The sequence below is a fragment of the Athene cunicularia genome (assembly GCF_003259725.1).
Source record: "Athene cunicularia isolate RWA chromosome 11 unlocalized genomic scaffold, athCun1 chr11_part1, whole genome shotgun sequence".
Lineage (NCBI taxonomy): Eukaryota > Metazoa > Chordata > Aves > Strigiformes > Strigidae > Athene > Athene cunicularia.
In genome coordinates, this window is record NW_020799113.1 from 2,407,272 (window position 1) to 2,433,269 (window position 25,998).

The 25,998-nt window shown below is 38.0% G+C and overlaps 1 protein-coding gene across 1 annotated transcript in view; it reads right to left on the reverse strand.

Moving 5' to 3' along the window:
* Window positions 1-7: 7 nt before the first annotated feature.
* Window positions 8-25,998, reverse strand: part of PLCG2 (phospholipase C gamma 2) — a 60,484-nt gene continuing 34,493 nt past the window's right edge. Inside the window, exons 14-32 of the mRNA XM_026856880.1 lie at window positions 24,876-24,980; window positions 24,602-24,691; window positions 23,454-23,632; window positions 22,411-22,611; window positions 20,997-21,116; window positions 19,531-19,711; window positions 18,136-18,204; window positions 16,736-16,845; window positions 15,860-15,956; window positions 14,937-15,003; window positions 14,530-14,687; window positions 11,811-11,913; window positions 10,635-10,844; window positions 9,885-10,030; window positions 8,756-8,870; window positions 7,357-7,524; window positions 6,640-6,728; window positions 3,066-3,250; window positions 8-2,252 (exon numbers count right to left, since the gene is read on the reverse strand). Coding sequence (XP_026712681.1) covers window positions 2,210-2,252; window positions 3,066-3,250; window positions 6,640-6,728; window positions 7,357-7,524; window positions 8,756-8,870; window positions 9,885-10,030; window positions 10,635-10,844; window positions 11,811-11,913; window positions 14,530-14,687; window positions 14,937-15,003; window positions 15,860-15,956; window positions 16,736-16,845; window positions 18,136-18,204; window positions 19,531-19,711; window positions 20,997-21,116; window positions 22,411-22,611; window positions 23,454-23,632; window positions 24,602-24,691; window positions 24,876-24,980 — 2,436 coding nt within the window. The 3' untranslated portion in view covers window positions 8-2,209. The remainder of the gene's footprint in view (window positions 2,253-3,065; window positions 3,251-6,639; window positions 6,729-7,356; window positions 7,525-8,755; window positions 8,871-9,884; window positions 10,031-10,634; window positions 10,845-11,810; window positions 11,914-14,529; window positions 14,688-14,936; window positions 15,004-15,859; window positions 15,957-16,735; window positions 16,846-18,135; window positions 18,205-19,530; window positions 19,712-20,996; window positions 21,117-22,410; window positions 22,612-23,453; window positions 23,633-24,601; window positions 24,692-24,875; window positions 24,981-25,998) is intronic.

Below are 25,998 nucleotides of genomic sequence, written 5' to 3' on the forward strand. Positions count from 1 at the left end.
CCCCCAAAGTCCCCACAAAATTGAACAAAAAACCCACCACAGCAACTGCCTTGAGCTCTGGAGTTTGATCTCCCTAAGTCCTAGCATCTTGTAGTCTCCTATTTTTTGTTATCAATCCAAACCTAGCTGGTACTCAGCTGCCTATAAATCCTCTCCCACCTGTAGCAACAACCTCAGGACCTTCCAGACAAGGCTTTGGGCCACCTTGTCTCATCAACATGGACAACACAATGTTCCATTAAATGGGAATCATGGAGGTTGTTGAATGAAACTAACCACATCCTGGAACGTTCTACAAAACACATGTGTGCCAAAGGTCCTCCACCTCAAGGACCACAAACTGGATCATCCCGTTACACCTGGACACTGCAATAAGCCCAGCTTTACACAGCAGTCTAGGTTACAATTCCACCTCCCAAATCCACAGTTGATGTGATTTTTTTTCTTTGTTTGAAGGAGGGTTTGCTCCCATCTAATCCTTGAAGAGGTCAATTACAACTAGGTACTGAAGAGATTTCAGGTAGGAGGAAGAAAAAGCAGAGAATTGTCTTTAACTTTGTTCTCTTTTCCAGTTGGGTGATTAGTAATTAATTTCTTTATAATAAAAAATTTACAGAAGCCACCCTGTTGTGGGACACACTATTATAGCACTTTCATCTTCAAGACAGGACTCTTTACAGAATAACTAAAACCTCAAGGGGGTTCCTCAAACCATCATCTGTGAATGCACAATGACATCAATTAAGCGCCTCTTGAAGCAACAGAAGTCACAGCGTGGGGAGCAAGAGAAACTGAAAATTGCTGAGGCAGCTTCATCAGGCCATGAATCCCAAATCCATGCAAGTTTTCTGTGATCAGAAAGACAGCACTATGTATGCAGCATTTTATGCCTCAGGCAGTCACTTAGAAAATCTTAACTCCTCTGCACACATCTAAAAGCTAAAGTCAGGCATACAGGTAGCAAAACTCCACCCATGTCAAGATAAAGCAACTAGGAATTTGATAGTAATAACATAGTGCTAGCACAAAGAACCAACACAAACACAGATTACGACAACTGGTGTTAAATATACCATTGAAGGACTTCAGTTACGCTCTGGGAGGAAAACACTTTTGCTAATCTAACAAGTCTTCTCATCTGTAGCTCCATGTTCTTCATTTCATTAAAGCCATAACAACAATGTACCTCTATATTTGTGCATACTATCATTCTTGGATTAGATATATCTTGGGAAAACAGTCTACATTTACAGAACACTCATTTGACATTATCATCTAAGTAGGATTGCAAGATTAAAAATGGACAGTTCATGAAAAAAAAAATAATTTCCAAGCACATTAACAGCTGAAAGGGTTTGCAAAATATTATACCAAAGTAAATGCTTTTCAGAATTTGAAATACCTTTCCATTCTGTAGACAGATACTTCCTACCACATATCTTAAAACTTTTTCCTTCCAGTGCCTTGAGGTTGTGAACACAGGTTCATAGGGGCTATGAACACAGGTTCACACATTGTTCCTTTCTTAAACCTTTACAGAGAGTTCAACAGGAAAAACACAACTACAGTCACAGAAAATATTTGGTTTCAACAAAATTAACATATTATCTAGTTCTCAAAAACATAACAGAAAACTTTAAAGAGACAATATGGTATGAGCTATCAGCTGCCCAAAACACTTGATGCAGTATCAGAAGTACAATGTGCTGCCTTGGGCACTGTAACATACATGACACGACAATGCTGGTGTAGAAGTGCTTTTACAGCACGTAATAAATTAAAAACTCACTACCAGTTAATCTTAAGGCGACGGGTTGTTAAAGTGGTGTGATTCCATGCATGCAAATTATTGTGAATGTCTTATCTATAGCCTGCGTACACAAATTTAGTAGATGATTTATACTTGTACTTCAGGTATTGATAATGGAAGTGAGGTCTATCCAACTACATGCACTCAACTTTAAAAATCTTGAATACATAGAAGGTCTGGCCTGCACAAAGAGTATGCTTTGCACAGAATATAAATTATTAGAAATTAAAACAGTTTTTCTTTTAACAAGAGATTATTAAGGAAACCCATCTTTCCTCCTCCTCCTCTTCTTCTTCCAGTCATGCAGTCTGATGAGACCATCACTGAGTAGGATGGCCAGGATAAATTAATATCTCTTCCTGAATTGCACCGTAAACTATGCATCAAAGAATGATTGCTTTACGAGTAGAACTTGCTGTTACTGACTTTCTTCTCCTTTAATCTTAAGGGAAAAAAAAAAAAAGGAAAAAGTCAAGTCTACTAGGAACTTCTCAGAGGAAAACAGCCTACCAAGTTCAATTTACTCAATATGAATGGTGAATAATGTATTAGCAACAAGCATCACTATTTTTTTCCTCAATAAAATGGGAGTAAACCAGTGATTCATATAGCTGTTCAACACACATAAAAAAGAGTAAAAATATTTAAAGAAAAGTCTTCCTCCTGTCCCATCCTGAGACCTACTCAGGACATCCTCCTGGTACTGTCTGTCCCCCTCACAACCAGCCCAAAGGTGGCAGCAAAGGAGAAAGATCCTTCCCCTAAGCTTTGGATAATGTACTGACACTTAACTGACAATTCTATGCTGTTCCAACTCAGTACTGTTTTTATCTTTTGTGGTTTGTGTATCTGGAAGCACCTTCTGTTCCCACATATCTAACATGGTAACAGCATTTCCAGGGACATAACTTTGACAGTGTAGAAGGAGCGAGGTAGTTTGTTTATTTGAAATATATACAACTTCCAGGCTTTCCTCATAGAAGGAAGAAGAAGAGAGGAATATAAACTCACAGAATTACATGTTTCACTGTGATCACTGAAACTAAGATTTCACTGAGCAGACATTTCCCATCATCTGCTGGCCTCTAGTGGCTTGCAGCCCAGCCTTGCTTCACTGCAGCCCTTCCTTGCTTCAGATATGCTCATTCTACCCTCATCACTCTTTAGATGCTCGTTTTGAAAAATCTGAGATTTCCTTACCATAAATCATGTCTAGATAAAGCTGCCATGGAAAGGAGAATGTTTATCAACCCACCTGCGGTTGCATGTCTCTTGATAAATCTGTAGTTTGTGCTCATTCACACTGAATTCTTTTAATATAGCATCTCTGTTAGGATTCCTTAAATTCATATGGGTGTCATAAAGGAACAGCTGGTTATTAAGCTCCTCCTGGCGCTTTCGAAGTTGCCGACATGAGGAATAAAGTTCTTCTTCACTTTCCTTCAAAAGAACATTGGTAATCAACGTAACTTGTAAGACACATACCCCAAATGACACAGAATCAACATAGCTTGGGGGATTATTTTGTTTTCCTAAACACATTCCGTTAGCTTTATAGAATGTTTTATAAAATTAGTTTTAAAAGATGTCTCTGGAATGTTTACAGAAATAAACTAAGAAAATACTAAAAAACCCCTCAGCCCCACAGTATGAACAGCTATATCCTTTCACAGGGGCATCAGGAACATTCCAGCACAAGTCATGAAATGTGTACATCTAAACACTTCTATTAGAATATTTTTCTCTATTAAAGCATGGCAGTCTATGGAGGAAAGGACGGCAAATGGTATCTCACAATGGGTTATAAGATTATAACTGGTTTAAATATACGTTTTTTAAAGTTTAATTTTTTACTGTTCCATCATATTTGTGTATTATGCAACATACTACCTACCAATCCTGGTGCTTTCCTATTGCAGTCTAGACTAAAGGTGTAAATACTGACTAGTAAATAGAACCCCTATGTAAGTACTCAGATGATCAAGAAAGAAGGATGGATCCTGTGTTTCCATGGAGCTATGGCAATTCAGCTGTTGTAGAAGAACTGTCTAAGTATTTAAAGAATAATTTGCAGCAGTCTGAGTTTCTGATGTTATATGCAGCCCACAGTATAAGGTCTCAAAATATTCCACAAGCATAAAATAATCATCACAATTCCCTTTATTACTTCAAATTATACAATACTTTAAAACTTTGGTTGCAAAAGCTGTCTCCTTTATAGAGTGAGGAATAGTACTGGCAGGGCTGAAGTCTTAATTTTTATCAGCAGCAAAACAAGATACTCATCCTACAAGAAATGACATGCAATCAATAAATGTAATAAGTCCAAACATTTTTAGAGGTAGCATACTAACAAGAATGCCTCTTTCTGCACTCAGTCCAGATCTAGAAAAATTGATAGGTTAGCAACATACCCAAGGGGTTTCAGTTAGGGCAACTAGATCCTTTCCTAAACCTTTTGCCTCCCAAAACACATTCCTACCCAGGTATGTGTTGAAGCAATGGAAAAGCCTCAGTGCTATGTTACTGATTAAGATTGTTAAAGTATTTTTGTATTTTTTTTCTTTTTTTTTTTTAAAGGGGAAGGAAATTTTGTATTCCCAAATCACACAGGGAAAAGCAGATTGCCAATTACCAATTTGCAGGTATAATCATCAAGATGCACATGTACTACTATTTGTTCTTGTAAATAAATGTATCCACAAAGTTAGGCTTTACAACCCCATTTAAAAATGTCTGTTTCAATCTTTATCTTAACAACATATACACCATCAAGGCTGACTGTAATCAGAAAATGCTGAAGAGATACACACAATTTCTGAAGAAAATAAGACATGCTTCTAAATGTAACAAGAACCTCAGTATAGTACAATTTCTTCAGTATCAAAAAACCCAATTAACTTTAACAGAAACTGCATAAGGTCCCATATAATACTTCACAAACGTGTGTGCTTACATCTAAAACATTCTTGCTTCTCTAATCCTGAGAAATTCCACAGCCATCTGTAATTCCCCTTTATAACTTTGTATTTAATCTCCAAGAGTATGCAGATGGGCTCTGTATATAAACAGGCCTGTTATTAAACTATATAAATTTATGGAGGGTCATCATTTTTTTAAAAAGGGCAGAAGAACAGACGAAGACAGCCTTGATCTTTTCTGATGCTTCTTGAATGATCTGGCAAAAGTTCTAGAAGTTGATTAACTATGGCAAGTCTTGGCTTGTTGCAGACTGCCAAACAATAGGGAAAATTTTTGAAAGTTCTCCTGCCACTGCATTACCACCAAGAGACATCAGACATTGTAAAAATACAGATCTGTGCTGCATCTTCATTTGGCTTAACAAGCAGAAGGGACTTCAAGAGTGCGAAATGTGCTACTGTCAAAGGACTCGGTGCTGACAGATTGGAAGACATACTGCTGCTATGAACAACACTTTTAAGAGCTACTCCTGCCCCAGGCAAATAATGATCTGAATTTCTGAAGAGAAACCACAGCAGGAGGAATTCGCAATATATCTACAAGTGATGTCCATGCTCAACGTATTAGGCAATGGCAAGTTGCTGCCAGTTTTCTCAACGGCAGCAAGCCAAAACGTAGCAGTTTATCAGGCCTCCTCTATCAGACCTGTGTCCATGAAATACGAACATTTTAAATGTTGTCTTCAAGGGTCATAGGTCTCTCTTGTTTACACACACACATACTTGGTCTCGGCTTCTAGCCCTCTCCTGCTCTCATGAGTCTTTGCTAGCCAACAGAAGGAACCTACCATGGCTGCCAAACACTGTCATTACACACAGCCATTTTCCATCCTGTGTTATAATGTGGCTTTATAGAAACCTTGGTAAAGAATGTTTGAAAAAGGCTGCCACTCCTTTGTGAAAAAGAATGTGACTGAATTCAGTAATTTCCATTGCAGTGTATGCAACTGCAGGCGCAAATCCCTCCAGAGATATAATGACTTACAGTTAGCAGAAGCTGGTGCTTTAATCAGGAAAAATAATGTACACTGGTGTGAACTGCAGCATAAGCCTGAATGGCTGTAAGAGACTACAAATAAGAAGTTGGACATTTTTTTTTTTTCCTCTGAATCTGAATGGTACTGGAAGGCACCCTGAAATATCCTCTTCCCAGAAACAATTTAAATTTTCATCACATGGCCTCTACACCAGTGTATTTAAACTACATAAAATATTATTGAGATAGAGGCTGAGAATAATCCTGCTTCCAATCAACTTATATAGCACAACCTTTGGAACACCAACAAATGCCGTTCACACATCAGCCACTTTAATGACTGGCTTCATGAGCAAGGATGCATCATTATTTTTTCCCCCTGTATGTTTAAAAGTACTAGTGCTTCAATTAGGTGTTTTAGAGAGGCTTAAAAGAAACAGATTAGCACTTCTGTAGGAACCAGAATATGTCTTTCACCTGATAGGTTGTCTATTTTAATGAAATACTGACAGAAATTACTATCTTCTCTTGCTGAAGTGATTTCTTTTTATGTAGGACCTTTAAAAAAGACTATTGTACAAGGTCAAAGTTGAATTTAACTAGCTTTGCATGGCATTGGTCAGTTAACAGAGCAAGACAATGACTATGTTGTTACAGCAAAAACTAGTGGAGGTAACAAGGCTCTGTTAGTGCATTTTTTCTTTTAAAATATATCATCTGTCCACTCAGAGGGACAGTAACTCAATCTGTACTATTGATCTTCCCCAGTACCTGCAGACACAGAACAGAAAACTAAATCCTCATTTCCTGGTCCCCACAAAGAAGAGGTAACATACACTCTAAGTGCACAAAAAAACCCCAGTGGTTCTCACCAGAACTTGTTGCATTTCACAGTGAACCAGAAGTGAGGCCAACTCTATATCTTCACTATAGCCGTTCTTGAGAGGAACTGATCTAAAACCTGGGGTGGGGAACATAAATAGTTAAGGACAGTTAGAGTCAAGGCAAAGGGTTATGTGCAGTCACGAAAATGGTGCATACAGTCCTGAGGGCTAACAGATTATTCACCAGTCAAATGCTCTGCCGCTGAGAGCAATCATTGCTGTGACAATTACAAGGAAGCAAAAGGCAAGAATGGTGAAATCGAGAAACACATGATTTCACATGCTCTTGAAAACTAAAGCCAGAAGTAGAGGTAAGCATAGGACTTACTCTACATACGTCCACATCCAAGATAAATTAACAAAACAAATGCACTGACACCAAAACAGAAGGAAAAAAAAAATCTTCCCAGAATTTACTCAGAGCACATAACCCTGTTGCTGAAATGGAGCATGTGGTAAAGACAGCGCAAATTATTCTACATCATGCTTTCCTATCTCAGTTTAAAAAAAGGAATTTCAAGAGGATGAGAGGATTACTTTAAATACTTATACACTACACATCCAGTATCTTAATAAACAATGGATTAAAGGAACTCTGATCAAAAAAGCACTTGTCCTTTGGCATGTTGTAGTTGCTAGTGAGAGCAAAGTCACAATACAACAATGCTGAACAGCACCTTTCTGAATTAGCCCCACTGATCTTACCTGACTTGATTCCTTTGATAGGAAAAGTGGCGTGTGCTAAGAAATTGGGGTCACTGAACATATCCTCCTCATAAACAACAAAGCGCAGAAACGCTAGATTTGGATCATAAATTTCAAATTTCACTTGCTCTGGACAGGGTGCCCAAACTGGATTAAGGCCATTGTCATCTGTAACAAAAAGGAAACATTTGCAGTATGGAGCAATAATTTCACTTCATTCAATATGAGTATATCCCTGGACATTTTCTGGGGAAATAAAGGCCCAAAAATCCTATTTACCAACTGTCTCCTGTTGTAACCTTGCTTCAGAGTGTTTGTATTTGTTTATTTGGGTGCGGGAGATAGGAGGAAACTTGGCAGGAATGGAAATCCATAAAGAAAAGCTATTATTTGTATTTAAACATATAAAACCTCCTTGGACATGTATTTGTGAATAAAAGCCTATTCGTTGCTCATATTCATGAACGTCATGCTCCATATGAGAGTAAAAGCATGAAAAGCCCTGGGAAGACTAACATACAATGGTCCAATTCTTACAGTCCTTAATAGAACACTGAGTAATTTGGTATGTGTGACACAGCCAGAAAGTTTACTCTCTAAAGTCTTCGTCACTTCAAACAAAAAACTTAAAATCATAATCCTCTTCTCTGAAGTACTGAAGAGCCACAACATATATTCTGCTCCACTGGTATCAGTGGTTTTGGATAATTAGAGCCAAAGCTTCTTGTCTACTAGAGGAACATTGCTGCATCCAGAAATATGAAATGGTGAAATATTAACTGGCTGAGATACTACTTCATTTCAGTGCACTTAAGTGAAGCTTGTGTACACACAATGAGAGACAAGCACACATCCCTTATCCAGAACTCACCAGTAACTTTGATTAAACTTCTATTGTGTTGCAAGTTATACTACTTTACAGCTCTATATACCCAAGCTGTCTCCAAGGGGATGCCAGTCTTAGAATCTGAGTTTAAATAAATACAGTCTGGATCTCACAGTAGTAACTCCCCATTTGGGCCAGATTTTTGGGAACCGACTAGCACTGTTGGAGGCACTTTCAAGACAGCAATTTTTAAAGATATGCAAATACACAAACTTATGCATAGGCAAAAACATAATTGTGACTTTTTTTTTTCTCTATAAACTGCAACAGTACTTTTTTCCCTAAATTTAATATAGATTGAAGTTTTTCAAATTAACTGGCCCTGAGGCAAGCAAAAGAATCATATTCTATGATTCACCAGTCCAGAGTGAGTAACTTATTCCTCCCTATATAGACTGGTGGCCAATGACAGACAACATAATTTCATGGTCATGGTCATCCTCTACTCATTTTATTTAAGCACACTGAAAGTATAACCATATCCCTACAACACAGAGAACCACAGATACTCACTCACAACTGTCGTCTTGAATTTGTTGTTATCATATTCAGCCCCACAAATTTCTACCTCTACAAAGGGACAGGCGATGCTTCTACCAGGTTTAGGGAGGTGACGAGCACCTAAAACCTGCAAAAGCAACTTTAGATTATAACCACCTTCAAAGAAAACTTGGCACTGTTATTTCTGTACAGAAGGAAGCCTACGAACTAGAGAGGGGAAAAAAAAATCCAGAACAACATGCAAAAATACACCCCCCCCTCTCTTGAATACATTTACATGAATTAAACATACTACCTGCGCCACCAGTAATAATATCTCTTCCATTGTTTGAGTAACCCAATGATTTTCGTTGTAAAATACTTTAGCTGACATTCATTACATACAGTATGCAGTTCCAGACCAGGCCTGTAACATAAGCTTTATCTTCCCTCAGTCTTTATAACATATCTATTTTAAGACATTCCTGCTTTACATTCATAGCCCCTGTTTACCTCTTCTCTATACTATAGTCAAAAGCAGTTAATATGTTTCTTCTTTCCCAGAAAACATATTTTTAAAGGACATCTCTTACTGCATAGGAACTGAGAACAGAAACAAGTTCCATTCCTGTTTGGCACCAGAAGACAACAGGGGATAATTTTCAAATGACAAACCCATCTCTCCATGAAAAATGAGAATGACATTCTGATTAAGTCACAGAGTACTCAATATGATGAAGGGGGGATCAGCTTATTATTTTTTCTGCTTAGTTTCTATATTTCATTATAAATATCTTTCCTCCACGCTGGAAATCTCTGAACCAGTTAGCCTGCTGCTAACCAGTTTCCAATAGGACCCTTCTATTGAAAAGTCATTAGACTGGAAATGCAAGTTAGTTCATTTGGAATTTTTATTAGCAATTACATAAAATTATCCCAGGATTGTGTTTTCAGTCCTATAGCACATGTGCTTCATTAGCATGATAAAGATACGTATTTCTTTTCAGGAACCGGTGGAATTAGTTTTATTCTCAAACACAATGACATTTAAAACCAGTATTTTGACAATCTGTCAGATCTTGCTTTGAAACATAATAGCTTTATTTTTAGTTTTATAGATATTTATGACTTGTAAAAAATACAATTTACAAAAGAGATTTACCCTCACTGTCATAATCATCTGCAATTTCCTCTTCGAGTCATTTGGCATTGGGTCATATTCTTCATTTCGCATGCTTTCTGGCTGCAGAACATAGCCAGTGCGTCCATTAAGTGAAAACAAGGCATGGTTCAATTGCATGTATTTATCTAGGGAGAGAGTTAAACAGTCATAACAGAAGATCCTCATTTGAATAAAGCGAAGGAAGTAGCAGACTAATGTAATTCTCTGTAATTCTTTCTGGTCACCACTTTATCAGAAAGAGCTAGAAAGGTAAGTTGGAAGACTCAGTTCCCTTCAGTAACTGAACCTGACAGGCCATTTCTCACCAATTTTAATCCTGATAAACCCATCTACATTCACCAATAGTTTCCTATCAATGTGTCATATAAGCTAGCTGGCCCTTACCAGAAAGTGGAGAACAGCTTCCCTGCAGCTGAACAACTGTTCATCCACCTGAAACTTACTGTAAATATCTCTGCTTATTTATCACAAAGAGATCAAGGTGAAATAAACCTTTTAAAGTTTGGGGCTAGTCAGGCCCGAAGACTGGGCTTTTGGAGACTGATTTTTGGGGACCAGCTCTATCAGATTATCCACACATTCAAGACCAAACTTCAGTTCTTGCATATCCATTCTTGCAGGAAAGTACAAATAAACAGGACAGTGACTGGAATGGCAGAGGGGCCAGAAAGGGGCTTGTTTATGGTGAAATGGAAGGTGGATTAGACCCTTTTTTAAAGGGAGTATTACCTGGAGTTTGGAAGTTAAGAGCCACCATCTGGGAGCCACAAAGCCAGAGGCGAAATGGGTCATAATTGGATGAGTCAACCCTCTGTCCTTTAGGATAGACACGTGTCAGTCCCTTCAGGTTGTATTTCAACAACTCAACTGGCTTTTGCTTAACGATGCTCTCTGCCTTGGTTTCCACAAAAGAACGGATTTCTTTGAAATCAGGATTTTCTACACAGGGTAGGGAGGAAAAGAGTGGTTACTAAAGGAAGAAAGAAGTTGACATTTACAGTGCATTTCCACTAACACTGTTTTACTTCATTTTGCTTTGTCCTTTAACGCCATAATTGGCACAGTTTTTATGCAGACATGGCAAATTGGTTGAGCATGAAGTCTGGAAGTTAAAATTGCCTGCTTGCCACATGCTTTGCAGCAGGGCAGATAAGAGTCTATAGTCATGTTCTCATCTCATCATTGCTAATAATGTACTTCTGACCACTAGAACACATATTTAAATGAGACAGCTTTTCCTGGGTTTAAATGGGGAGAAAGAAGGGTGAGCCAGGGTTAGCCAATGTCTCAAACAATGATTATAATTATAATGTCTTAACCACACTGACAGCTTATTAAAACCGTTTGCAAAGAAACTTAAAGAAAAAGGGCACATTTGCTGGCTTCTCCAACAGCAGTGACAAAAAACTGGAATAAGAAGTCTGTATTTCAGTGTCAGATTCCACACCTGCACTTACACAGACCCCAGTTCTCATTTATATTATGAAACTATATACCATTCCAATAGCTTACATAAATAGCAAGCAGGTTCTTACAGTAAAATTATATCATGCACAGCAAATCCATTTTGAAGGGTTTTACACACAATTTACAAGTGTTCAACCAGAGTTTTTCATTTTAAAAAAAAGTCAACTGACACGTAACTAGTGAGCTTCTCCACAAAAGACACCTATAAGAGGGTGTCTCTGGTTAACTAGTTAGAAATTTGTGACAGGTTTTTTTGTGACAGCTGATCAAGTTCCCTAGTGTGAAATTTCAAAGTGCCACTGAAAACTGCATGGGTGAGGCAGAGCTTTGTTTTCCAGTAGAGAAAGGATAGATTTTATCTTCAGTTCTAAAATTTCAACTAACATCTGGAAAGATGGTAGAAAGGGTAAAATTTAGATGTAATATTCATGGAAATACCTAAATTGTCCTTGGTTTTGCTTGTTGGTTTGCAGTAGATTACCAGATCAGATAATTCAATAGCAATCAATTGATTCTTTTCCCAGTATTTCCTCCTGTTCTCCTGTAAAACATAACAAAGTTTTAGATTACAGATACACTGAGTATCATGGTACAGTAACTCCAGTGCATACCCTAATGAAATGACAAAGTTGATGCATTCCTTGTTGCCTAGATTCCTACCGATACTTTAGATATTTACATAGATGTAATGTATTTTAAGATCCAATTCAGAGAACAGGCTAACCAAGTGTGTTCGGGTTTTAGTTGAGGGTGCATTTGGGGGGAGTGGGGAGGCTGTGCTGTTTGGGTTTTCTTAAGCATGCATTTCAGTGCTTTCCTGAGCATTCCGACTCCGAATCCTAGCAACATTTTTTTTTTTTTAATGTGGCTCTACTCAATTTTAGTTACATTCTCAACTCTATACCTCATATAAATGCAAATGTATGCAGAAAAAAATGCAAAGGGTAGTGAACTGTCTCTATTTATTTACAATCCTGAGCAGGACTTAAGTTTTGTTAGTAACTCTCAAACAGCTCAATTCAAACCCTATGAGCATCATTCCTGCAATTTTCTATTTGTGTGCCAAACCAATAATGTTATGCATGGAAAATCATGTGCAATCTTGTCATCATCAGCAATAAACCCACTATCTATTTCTGTGTTTGCAAGCACCTGCCCTGTGGAAGCTCAGCAACAGCCCCTGCAACCAGAGATTGGGAACTACTGAGATCAGCAAGACTTGTGGAGTGGAGACATTTGGGCTGGAGGCTTTTCAGACATAATAAGCAATTACAGGATAAAACATGTTAGAAGAGTCCCAAACTGAACAGCGATTAGCTTTGGTACAAGAGGTTATGAAGCAGCAGCAATTAGGAAGTCTTCCAAAAGAATTCCCTCAACAAGATAAACTGAAGAGGAACGAAAATCAGAGCTAGAGAGCCATGGGTTTCCAGAATGTTGCACTGAAACAGAGATTATACATTGCAGTCTAAGAAAAGCAAAGAGGAATTACAGCATTTAGACTTAGAAATAACTTGGGGAAAAAGCTTTATAAACCTCATTGTATTCAGCAATCCACCACAGCTTCCCAGACATTTCTCAACAGTAATCAGAGTTCCAAATAGCAAAGGACCACTTCTAGATGCCGTGAGCTCATCTTTAGACATAACCCTCTAGTGATAACCACGCAGGAGAGCTAAGCAATGAACAACCAGTCCTAGGAGCATGGCAAGTGTCAGCATTACAGAGATGACAAGATACATGAAGCTTAGTTTTCCTCTTTGTATATAATGGACACAGCCCAAAAATGAACTCATAAAGACCCCTGTATTGTATCATAGCATACTGTTGACTCACTATGCTTTTTCCTTCCCTAAAATTCAGCCTGTTAACTGTACTGGCAAAAAGGGCCTTTCCTCATCGTTCTCCCCTCCCCATACAGCAGCCCATCGTGAACTTTCTAGAGGCCACACTGTGAGAAAAGCCACATGACTGACAGAAATTAGTTTTAAAGCACCTCTGAACACAGAGTGTTTAATACATCTTTAACTGTACAGAGTGAGAAAAAGCTGCCAAGCTCCTGTATCATAAACATTCCATTTAGATACACTTCTAAGTCATGTTTCTCTTTTTCTCATTTTATTTCTAAATTAAAGCCTTGCATAAGAACCGTATCTCTTCTCCTCCAAGAACAGGTCAACAGCTCCTGTTGCTTCTTCCCTTGCTGAATTTGCAGTCCTCTGCTTGAGACGCCAACTTGCCTCCTATAAATAGGGTTGCAATGACCCTCAGAGCATTACCACTCCAGATGACAGATAAACAGCATGAGCCAACATGATACTGAAACACATTTTTCACCATTCACATCACCCACTTAACAAAAAAAAGTGAATAAAAGCAACAAAGAGTATATTTAAGCACAGTCATTGTAAGGGCTTTTTGGTGATGTCAAAGACTTCTTAAATACTAGAAAAGATGACAGGGAGGTAAATTAGTACATCAGAACAAAAAAAGCAAGTCCTGAAGAATGTCTTTAAGCAGCAGTACTTGTAGAAGGGCATAGAAGCCAAACTTAGGCAGAACCATTTAATCTTTAGGCAAGGATTTGGAAATACTACTGTTGAACATCTGGTAAATCCAGAATGTGCCTATGAGTTACAATTAAATAAAGTATTTGCCAAACAATTCCCTACCAGTGCCACTACATTCACTGGAGAGCAGAATTAGTACACAAGATTAAGAAGAGTTTAGGCAAAGGCATCTCAGATTTCACATATACTGACTAGTGGATTCACAACACTGAACAGAACAGTCTTGATGTCCCAGTGTCTTCTGATTAAACCTAGGATTGAACCAGTGTAACCAGATGTAAAACTGTCTTGGTATCTAGTCAGTACTACTAAGCACACTTCACTGAGGTGCAGGGTGCAACACAGACAGTAGTATTCAGCTGAAAAACTCTTGTTACCATAAATTTACATAAAATGCTAATTTACATACAATTCTCAGGAGTTTGGGAAACAAAATTCACAGCATCAGTAACATGAATAGACAAACAGCAATATGCAGTAGAGTGAAGGACTATGTGTTAGCAAAGTTTAGCAGTGTATGGCAGCTAAAGACAAATCCTATTGTAAATTTATAGCTGTATGTTATAAAATATGGTTTTTATTAATACCTCTTCTGTAGTTTTCCAAGTGATTTCACGGATACTTTGGTACCATTCAAAGAGTTCTTCGACTTTATCAGTTGCAAACTCAACACATGGATCTTCTGGATTCTTGGGTTCCAGAATGAAGACAAAAGACTTTTTGTGTTTCCCTTGTGGCATTTTCACTGTTAGGCAACACAGCAGAGAGAAATTTATACTAAAATCCAACTGTTCTTCTTCTAAGCTGTTACTGTTGATTTATTGCAACAGTTCATATCATAAAGTTTCATCATATTAACTGCATTAGCTATATTAATACAAGGAGGTGTTTTGGTTTGGTTTGGTTTTTTTCAGATCTTTCCTGCTGAACATGAGAGAGTCTACTCAACACAGAAAGCTCAGGATTCCACGTGTAAGCATCAGAAAATACATACCAACATTGTAAGTATTGAGTACCAGTATGCCACGACACAGAGATCCTAATGGATTGTCCTCGATAATCTGAAAAACATGAGTTAAATCTGACCCTAAATCTTCTCTTGAATACACAGAGGACATTAACAAATAATAAATACACACCATTAAATCTAACCTCAGTTTCACTGACAGCATGCCCACTATAATGTTTAAAAGCCTGTTTCCATACCAAGAATTTCTCATTTTGGGAAACACATGAGAATATAGTGAAAATAGTCAAAAATGAGGAGAGCAGATTCTGTCCTGATACAACTTTTTCAAGCCTGCTTAAGGCTGCAATAACCAGGGGGCAAATCTAATATATGTGTTTTCCTCCAAAAACACCTGGAAAATCACTGGAAGTGTTTCAGAACAACAGAAGAATTCAATGTGTTATTTTTAAAACTCTAAAATGTCAAAACGGCGTACTATCAACTTTTGTTTTCTTTTGTTCAAGATCTTTGTCCAACTCTGGACTAGATTTTTAGACATTTCCGACAAACAGTATAGTGTTAGTTATGCATTAAAATTTAATAATGGAGTGTGAAATGGCTAGTAGGATGTGTTTGGACACATAGTTTTCTTATTTGCAAATATTAAGGCAGAAATTATACAGCCAAACTAGTTAAAAGTTTCAGGCACATTACTTTTTAGCCAAACTATCTGAAAAATCTAAATTGGTATGATTTTCATTAGCAAGAAACCATTATAATCTCCTAAAACCCCACCAAATCAGCTATGTCCTTAAGTAGTTTTCTATGAGGGATGTCCTGACAAAAATATTCAGCAGCAGAAAACAGCGAAGAATGCACTGATTTCTCTATTCTGTGTTCTCTCAGACTTTCACTTCCAGTAGGTAGCATCCTCTAGGGAAATGCAGTGGACAAACCTTAACCCTCACCTGGCTTTCAAGGTCAGCAGAGTTATCAGATGACATGTCTTCAACATAATTAGACGGAAAATAGTGTTGGACTTTTTCTCCATAATCCCCCTTCCACCTGAAAAGTATATATAGAGAAAAAAATAGTTAAAAGAGCTTCAACAGGCCATTAATGAAGCAATAATCCTCAAAAAACTGGTCATTAATACCTCATACTAGGTTGTCTAGCTGGCTATCACCAAAATATAAGTGATGAAGTAGCTAAAAGCTCTAACAAAGTGATCATTAACTGTAGTAACAGATGATTTCAGAGGGATTATGATTACTGTAAACTGCAATTAATGACTTAAGAGGCTTTTTCCCCCTCCAGTACTAAAAATACTATTATGTGGTTGATTACCCTGCAGAAACTACAGGGAAACATTAGATTCCCAAGCTTTCCAAGCAATTTACAAGCCAGCTAAGAAAGAAAACCTCTTACAAAAGGAGACTGTACAGATAAGTAAAAAAGGTGGGTTTGATTCCTGAGAAGTACTTAGCAGAGCAAAAAAAAAAGACAAGAATTACAATAGTAATAGATGCGTGACTCCCCAGAATACACATGGTTCAGGAAGGAAGATTATAGTACAGGAAAAATACTGGATACACTGTGCTACGGAGCTTCTGCAGGCTGAGGTTACTGCTGTAGAATAGAAAAATGGAAAAGACAGGAAAGGAGACTTGAGGATGAAGGGATTTTGGTTTTTAAATATACTGGCATTAATACTTATAAGGCCACAGTTAATAAGCAGCAATCGGACAACAGGTAAAGCTTTTACAAACTACTACCCAAAGCTCTATTTTAACTCCATCTAGTAAGTCACCAGAAGTTCTCCTATGAGGAATCTTTGTCCTTACCAGCCTCCAGTTTCCTTTGTGACATTATGAATTAAAGCTCCTCGAGAGAAGCTCAATTCATCACTTCTTTTGGCTCTGTAGTCATACAAGGCTTTCACTGTTCTCTGAGGCTTTAAGAGAAACAGAGCAAAGGGGTCATCTAGGGGGATGGGTCATAAAATAATCAATAACGCAATCTTTAAAAATAAATAAATAAAGGAGGGTGGAGTGAATTCCTTTTTTTTTTTTTTTTTTTTTTTTTTTTGTGTTATGGAGCTTAGAGAATAGACTACTAAAGTTCCAGAGTGCCATCTATTGGTGAAAGCAAGTGATGCTACTTAACTGCTATTCAAGTAGCTTAGAAAAAAGAAAAAAAGAATCTTTCTTTTATGGATGCTGCAACATAATTACTGTAAGAAAAAAAAAAAACAAAACAACTATACGGTGAACTATCAATCCTCTACCTTTGTTACATGTATTCATATGCAGTTAAGAGTCTGTAGGCTTAGATGCCTACAAAGCCTCTACTTCAAAACCACATCAGCTATCCTGCTGGTCACATTTCCTTTAGGAAGACATCCAGTTTTAGCAGGACAAACAATTTCTTTATCTTGAATTTTCTACCACCCAAATTCTTCAGCAGCAATGCAAATTCATCATCCAAAAAGACTAAAATTAATTACAGCCACAAAATTTACAAGCAGGTGAACTTTTATGAGAATTTACAAGTAGGCAGGCCCCAACAAGAATTACAAATAGTAGATATTTGCTGTGCTTCTTGTTTTTAAAACATACATACATACATATATATATATATATATATATATATATATATATATATATATCTTAAGAGAAAATTTAATAGCTCATTAATAAACCTAAGGCACTGTTTTTATATAGAAAACACGTAAATAATCCCTGCACCTATTTGTGCATGCAGGCCATGTTTACTAATGAAACTGTGATAATTTTATGCACAAATAACAGCGCTCACAAACACACAGACACACACATGCACAGACCCACACACTTGGAGTTTACATGTTGTACTTTTTCTCCATGAAGATTTGACCTTCTCAAATTGAATCTTCTCATAGGTTATTTAATTTGGGGGCATACCTGCATGAGCATGCATGTCAAATCAAATTGCCTCCACAGACTCAAAAGTGGGAAGCGCCCAAATTCCCACTATGGATGAATCAATACATCATTTGCACACAAGGAAACGTATGGGTACAAATTTTAAAAGAGATGCTAGAAAGAAGTCACACCCTTTAAATTTCTGCTGTCCAGTCACCCATAACTCAAGCAGCCTAACTCTTTCCATTATCCCTTTCATTACTGCTAACAGGGAATCAGCAAACAAGCCTCATAATTTGCAGAAATCTACAGTAAGTGTGAATCTCTCTCTTTAAGCATACCACTGTAGGGGTGATTTCACTGGGTTCCACATACATCTTGACATCATAGAGGGAGTTAATATCTTTTTCCTATAAAGAAGAAGGAAAAAAATAATGAAGTTACAGGAATCAAAAATTATAAAGGTACTTAATGTTAATAGAAATCATTGCTGAAACCACCTTTCTGGCAATACACAGGCAAACAGAAGAGGAGGGAAGCCAGACACCTATGTTATGGCCATTTCTATAGTTGAACACAAGTTTGTTATTTAACCTGTCTATGCTTCAGTTTAATGAATAGTAAAACACAATGAAACAGCAATACCTTATAAAGATATCTCTTAATAAGTCAAATAGCTTTGAGATTGTGAGCATCCTTCTATGTGCAACCAGGGAAGATAATACGTACACTATGATTTCTGTGTTTCAGTACTTTAGTTCTTTAGTTTCAGTATTGGCTTCACTATTTGATAAAAATTCTAAAACAATATACACAGTCTTATTTTTCATTTGATCTTCTCCTTGTGTTCCCATTTGGACCCAGTCCTAGGATACAGAACCTTAGCTATAGTCAACGTTATAAAAAATCCTGAGGTCTGAAGTCTTTTCAGTCCCTTTTGGTCTCCCCAGAAGAAACAACAAAACCCAAACTTTCATCAAAAATGCCAGGCATGTTTTTCCTGCAGCTTCTGACAGACATGTTTGACAACAGATGACCCGATTTCAGGCTATTCAAAAGCCAGTTACTTTGTCAAAGCTCTCTTGTCATGAAACACATCTATCCAGAAAGCAGGCCTCTATCCTAAGGTAATTATCTGGTTTGCTAGCTTAGTCAATGGACAGTCAGGTATCACTTGGGGAGATTTCCTCATGCTTATCTCAGAGAGTGATCTTTCAGAGGTACTTCTCACTTTTTACTACAGAAGGCAGTTGAACACCATCCCTGAGATGGCTGCAGTGTGGTGAAGTGAATGCCTCCGCCCATCCAGATGGAGAGGCACAGCAGAATATTTCAGTTTTTCTGAAATGCTTAGTAATTGGCATCTGCACGATTATTTTAAGATCCTTGCTTACTCCAGCAATAGAAGACAGGGCCAACTGCAGGCGAAGCTATTATCAAAAACTCGTATTAGCAGAGCAACAATCCCTACTGCACAGAGGTGTTATTCTAATCAAATCATGAGGAAGGCAAGAGTTGACCTGTATCCAAAGGTGAAGCTCTTTCCTTCACATACCTCAAAACCTTTGTGAGAGGAGTCAGTACAACCATCTCTGTTTCACAGATAAGAAAACTACCTGCTTAACCTCCCCAAAAGGTCACCTACCACAGCCAGAATCAAACCCAGCACCCCCAGGTCTAGATCTGGGGCTCTGTCTCCTACAGCAAGTGGCACTTGCAGAGAGACCATCACTTACCGTGCTGTAGCGCTCCAGCAGCTCCTCAGTCACCGGGTAACGCAATTTCATTTTCCTGTACAGCGGATGCTTCTCATAGTACGTTACCAGCTCCACTAAACTCTCAAAATAGGCCGAGGTTCCAAGCACGAAATGGCGACCTTCTTGCTGAATTCGGAAGTGCTTCACCTTCCCCTCCGCTCTGTGAAACAAGTGCAGGGGCTGTAAAAGGTATTGGTGCTTGCAGGGAGAGCACCAGTGCAGCAAACTGGACCACAACTGCTTTGTGCACCTTAATCATGTGAAATAATTTCTCCCTCTTCTAAAGCACCTTTTATTCAAATTGAATTCTAGTTGCCTAATTAAATTCACAGACATTCTCACTTTTCTACAATGTACAGGGCCTTGGGACAAATCCATGGTTTTGCCACAATTAAATTTCCCTATCCTTTTCCCCTACAGATAGGTATTCTGTCATCTTCATAATAACACAGACGTCTCCAATCAGACTGAGAGTCCTCCTGGAATCTGCTGTCACTGTCCCTAAGCGACAGGCACACTCCCCTCAAAACAAGTGGCTGTCTCTTCCCTATAATCATTTTGTTAACTACAGGAATCAATTTTGAAAGAAAAAAACATATCATGCTTGAACACAAGGTTTGTGCTTGCACTGATAATAGTAAAACCATTCTCTGACAACCATCCCACCCACAGAAGACCCCTGCATCCTTTCCAAGCTGCTGAAGTTTTGGTACTTCTTCGTTTTCCCCACTGTGAAATGGTTTTATGGAGATACTGAAGCTGAAGTTACTTCAATTGGTAACAGCAGAAAGCTTCAAACTAAACTACACAGGGGACTGGGGAATTCTGGACATCTTCAATACACATTAAGGCATGTAAATAAGAGGAAAACAAGTATTTGTTTTTCCAAAGCAATTTTACATGTTATAGAATTACATATTTTCAGAGAAACACAATTTGATTTGAAGGCACAATGGAGAACACCACAATTCTATACGTTTTATTAACGTTGTTGCAAGAACCACAGTTTCAAAAATATCTTCCTTGCCAAGAAAAACTGACAGTTTCATTGTGACATTTCATTTTGATCAGTTATATGACAGGGCAGGATTTCCAGGAGATAAGGACCTAGAATCACTGCTGAACCTGCACCAAAGAAAACTTAAAAATAACACCACGTAGTAAGGAGTGTCAAGGAAGTGAAGAAGGGCCATGCACCGTTCTGTATGGGAAGAAACAGACAGTCGGTGTTGAAATATTCTTTATAAAAGCATAAAGGTTTATTCCAGTCACAAATTAATTCTTGTACACATTTTCGTACATTGACCTGCTGCACAAATCAACCATGCTAACTACTCAAAGTTTGAAAGCCAGAATTTTATGACTCTAAAGACCACAGTATTTTTTAAATAAGAAAAAACAGAACATTGTTGGGCTACTAGGTAGTCATCTCTGTCTTTTCTTACCTGAAAGTCATGGCAAATGAATCAGGCTCATCTCTCTTTCTAATCAGAAAGGCTCCATCTCGAGGAATTCGCATTAGCATGTCTTCTGCCTCTCCCCGACTCAAGTTGCTATAGTACCAACTACAACAGGTGAAAATCCAAATGGACAAAGGATTACAAGCTTGTCAAACGTCATTCAGTAGGAATAACAGGCAGCATTATTAACAACAGAGTTTCAAACATTACAAGAAAAATTATGCATTAGATTTTCCCCAATTTGCTACCTATGACAGCAGCTTATTACAAAACATTGTAACCCAGGAGCTTACTCCAGGTGAAAGCATCAGGAATATATCAGAACACCCTGTCAGTCTAAAATCATAAAACATAAATCTGAATTTCTTCCTGAAACAAAGGCACTGGATCCTGCTTTTAGTTAGCCATTAAGTTTTCAGAAGTTTATTCAGTTTTGACACAGTAGATTTAAGGAAAAGCCCAAACAGACAAAAGACAAAACACCAGACATCTGAATTCTTTTATCCAGAACTTGATTTTATCTTTCACTGTAGGGATGGACCTATGTTGGATCCAGTGTGCCTTCAGTGAAGCTGTAGTCACTTAATACTGGCAGTACATCCCCACATTATACAGAAAGGCAGGAAAGCATAACCCTTAAACTCTACCCTCCCCACTCACTGGATTCCAAAGTTATCTATGGGTGGTCAGAGACTTCCAGATCCCGGGGTGGGGTGGGGGTGTGAAAAAATAAGTTTAAAGTCACAAATCAGTATTTCACATGCAAAGGAGATCTACTTTTTCTCAGTAAAAGCAATGATTACAGTATTCTGCCAACAAACAAGAGCAAGCTCTGCCCAGGATCTGCATCAGGCAAATACCAACTGGAAATAAACACCAAGCTATACTACTTCGTATCAGCATGGGGTTAAGTCAGCCTAATCAACTCTGACAGGGGTGAGGTGGAGGGTGGGATTAGGAAAACGTAACTACGGAACTGTTTGGGCTCACTGCCCCTGTAATAAGAGTTTCCAGATGGCACAGACCATGAGCACTTAGTTGCTAGAGCACAGCCAACTACTAAATATCTAATCCAACCCACTGGGTGTTGTAAAACACTGAGCAGAAAAGGAAGGAATTGGCACACTTCCATGGCATTACAGTTCTCACTGATTTTCTTAGATGCTGCTACTAAATTGCTTTCCCAGTGTCTGCTCTCTGTTGTACCAGGTTCTTACAAAGTCAGTAATCTTGCTCAGCACCTTTCAGAGAAGCCTATTCCTATGACATCCGCAAACAAGCAACACTCAGGTGTGCTCCTAAATCCAGGAAATTTTCTGTGCAAAAATCCAAGATCACCCAAACCAATGGAAAGGACACTGACATAACAACCGCAGTGTTTGCCTTCTGCTGTACGTACTCTTTAGTCTCATGAGGGCTGGGATTAGGCACAGCATCAGTCAGACGCAGCTCAAATTCTGCACATCGCAAATGGACCTCCTTGTAGTGTTGAATGAGATCATAGATGCTATCAAAAGTGAGGTTGTCTGTCAGGTAGTATTTCACAGTGTCCCCATCACATGAAGAACGGATCCTGCAGTGCTGGACTCTACCTGACCTCCTGAAGAAATGAAGAGGGGCATAAGGAAAAGAAAGGTTTTATAACAGTTTTTCTTCTTTTGAAGAGCTTCCTCGCCCGCTCCTTGTCAACTACTTGGTGAGCTTGAGAACAGACAAGAAATCTGTATTATCTCGTAAAACAACCAAAGTAAGAGCAGCAGCAAAAATCCTGACAAGTAAAATTGCAGGACCAAAAATAATAATTTTCATCCCACAGTGGTTTAAAATCTGGCATACACTTACTCCCTGAAAAATTTGCTCTGACAGCTCTCTGGGTCAGAAATCCACCTGACATACTATTTCTCAATGTCCCAACCAGAAGAAAAAATACCACAGACTACCAAAAAAAACACCAAACACACACTCCCCCTCCTGAAAATTTTTAATTATTTTCCCTCCAGAGGATCCTTTCATTGAAAAAAATCAATCTGTGCTAATAAAGGTATAATCATGAAACTACCTTTTCAGTGTAGAAAGCAGTAATCTATCCCTAAATTAAAAGATCAAATTTTGGCCTGCTCACTGAGGAAATAACAAATCCTTTATCCTGCTAGAGCACTAGAAAAATTGGGTGGGGAGGAGGAAATCAAACCAGTTGGTCCTCTCTTGACAACTGTAACATTTCAAATAAAGCCTACTCTGCCAAAATGCACTATAGTACATGGAAGATTAATTTAGAAAGTAGTCTTTCACAATCCCATCAATAACATTCTAGTAATTACAGCAACTCCTTATTCCTATTTCCTCTCAGCTCTAAATGTATATTTGAAAAATACACACATTTTTGTGCAATGCCATAAACCAAACAAAACCCACATAAACGTTTTATGACAATCACCATACCAAAATGACAAGGTGCAGTCATTAGGGAAAGCCTCACTTTCCCTAACTAGGAATGTCCCATCCTTGCCACCCATTTCAGCACAATATTCCTGGAGCAGTTTCTCAGCAGTTGCTCTCCCCTCTTTCATTTTTCCATGGAACCACTTCTCTTTTAAGTGCAGTTCAGTACGTTTCACCTCCTAGACCAGAAAATAAGAATTTTTATTGTGCATTTCTAATTTTATGATTTTTAAACAAAGTACTGGTTATTGATATCTACTATTCCATGATTTCAGCTTCTCCTAGACTACCCTTCTACAAACAAGGCATTCACCTTTATAGTCACCCTTGACTCTCCTCCCCAGTCAAGCCATATCCTTGGAGCAGCAGTCAACTTCAGTCTTATTCAAATCAACAGAAAGTGAAAGAATGCAGCAAGGCAAAACATCCTACTGCTAATTCACAGAGTTTCTAACCAGCTTTTTGCAGGATTCATCTGTGTTATTCTTTACACATTAATTACTGACATTAACATCTAGGTGAATGGGTAAAATGTTCAGCATGTGCAGAGAGATCTCTGAGCCATGGACATACATGTTAGCAACATAAGAGCATGCATGGAAACCAAAAAGGTCATAGTAATAAACTATGCTGAACATCACTGCTACTGCAACCCTTATCGAGCCTCATGTTTTCTGCTTTACCATGCACAACAGCCAAGTAATACATGCTCACCTGTGACAAAATCTCAGCAAATGCGACATGAACAACATGCACTGTGTAAGAAGTGTGCTGTATTACTAACCCAACTTCGTTCATCATACTGTCTGGTTTGAGAATAGCAATAATAGTTAGCCAAAGCCATATAAATACTTTGATTGTCAATGCACGCATCAGCATTATCATTTTGGTACTAAAATTCTATTTCATTGTCTTTGTACTCCTCTTTGCAAGTCCCCAATTAGCCAAAGTAAAAATGTTATTTTATTAAAAATAGAGTTAACCAGAAAACCTTGACAAAGAGCCTTTTAAAAATATTCTACATTTGTTATCTGACAAGAATTTTCTGTAATTTCAACATCAGCATAAAAAAAATACTCATCTGTAGACACTGAAATAATCTGAGCGAATAAATAGAACATGCTTAAACAACAAAACATAGTCGTCACCTTTGATGAATCTTCATCAGCATTCTGTTCTATATCATCGCTGAATGAAAGCTTCTCGTCAGCAATAGCACAGTAGTGCCGAGTCCATTTCTAAAAGTTCAGTGATATTAAAAACATTAACAAGACAGAAACTCACTAACCACAATTTCAATAAACAAAAATACCTTCCTCCCCTCATTCACATCTGTTCAACTGACAATATCACACAAATATTGAGAAAATTCCAGTATTATACAACCTAGAAACAAACTAGCAAATGTCACATAAATTATACCTGTTCTATTGTGTCCCACATGTAAAGTTCTCCTTGTTGCTTTTTTTCTTCTTTCTTGTCTTCCAAGTTCACATCAATGTCTCCCTTTGGCCCCAGTTTTTTGTGCTTAAAAACAAACAAAAGACCAGTTAATTCATACACTCACATGGAATCATATATAAAATCAGTCATAATATTTCAGTATATTCATATTACAGGTAGTATTTCCCTCCATTGCACATTACCATAACAATAGCTGTTCCACAAGGCTTTGTGCAACAGGGCTGGAATTTCTTTCTTTAAAATTTAAATCTCATAATAAAGGTTAAAAAATTATTAGACATATCATTCAGGCAATGAAGAAACAACTACTTTGGTCAGAGCTCACCGTTCTTCAGAGGACAGAAAACATGAAGTGCCACATACTAACAAATAAGGATAAAACAAGAACCGCTCTGCAGAGAGCAGGACACTAGGAACAAAAACCAAAACAAAACAGTAAGGAATTAAAATGCATGGGGAATTCACTCTTCTGTAAGAAAAATGAGCAGAAGGGAAATCCTTTAAGAAAAGAGGGGGTAAGTTCTACTTTCTTGAGAGTGCTCACAAAAATCCAGTGGCTCAAGGGGCTACTAATGGTAACTCCAAATACTTATCTGCGGTTAATGATGGGATTAATTGTCTCTTATCTAGTATTTCTCCACTGCTTTCAGTTCCGCATAGCCTACTGTAGACACATTTCAATCTGACAGGTTTATCTGGAAAATCTCACAGGCCCCTAAAGTAGGAGTTGCCTCTGACTGTTTACTGACAACATTTTCCAAACAGAAGTCAAATAACAACAACCTCACTGGCAGGTGCTGATCTATTTAACACACTTTTTAGACAGGACAGAGTGATACAGGTGTTCTCTTTTGCAGACTCACAGTATTTTCTAATTCCCTTTAAATCTTACCTGTCATATTAGTAATAAGCGATAGAACAAGAGGGAATGGCCTCAAGTTGCGCCAGGGAAGGTTTAGACTAGATAGAATGGGCTGTCCAGGGAGGTGGGGGAGTCCCCAACCCTGGAGGTGTTTAAGGATAGAGTCAACTTAGCACTGAGGGATATAGTGCAGTTGGAAACTGTTAATGTTGGGTTGAT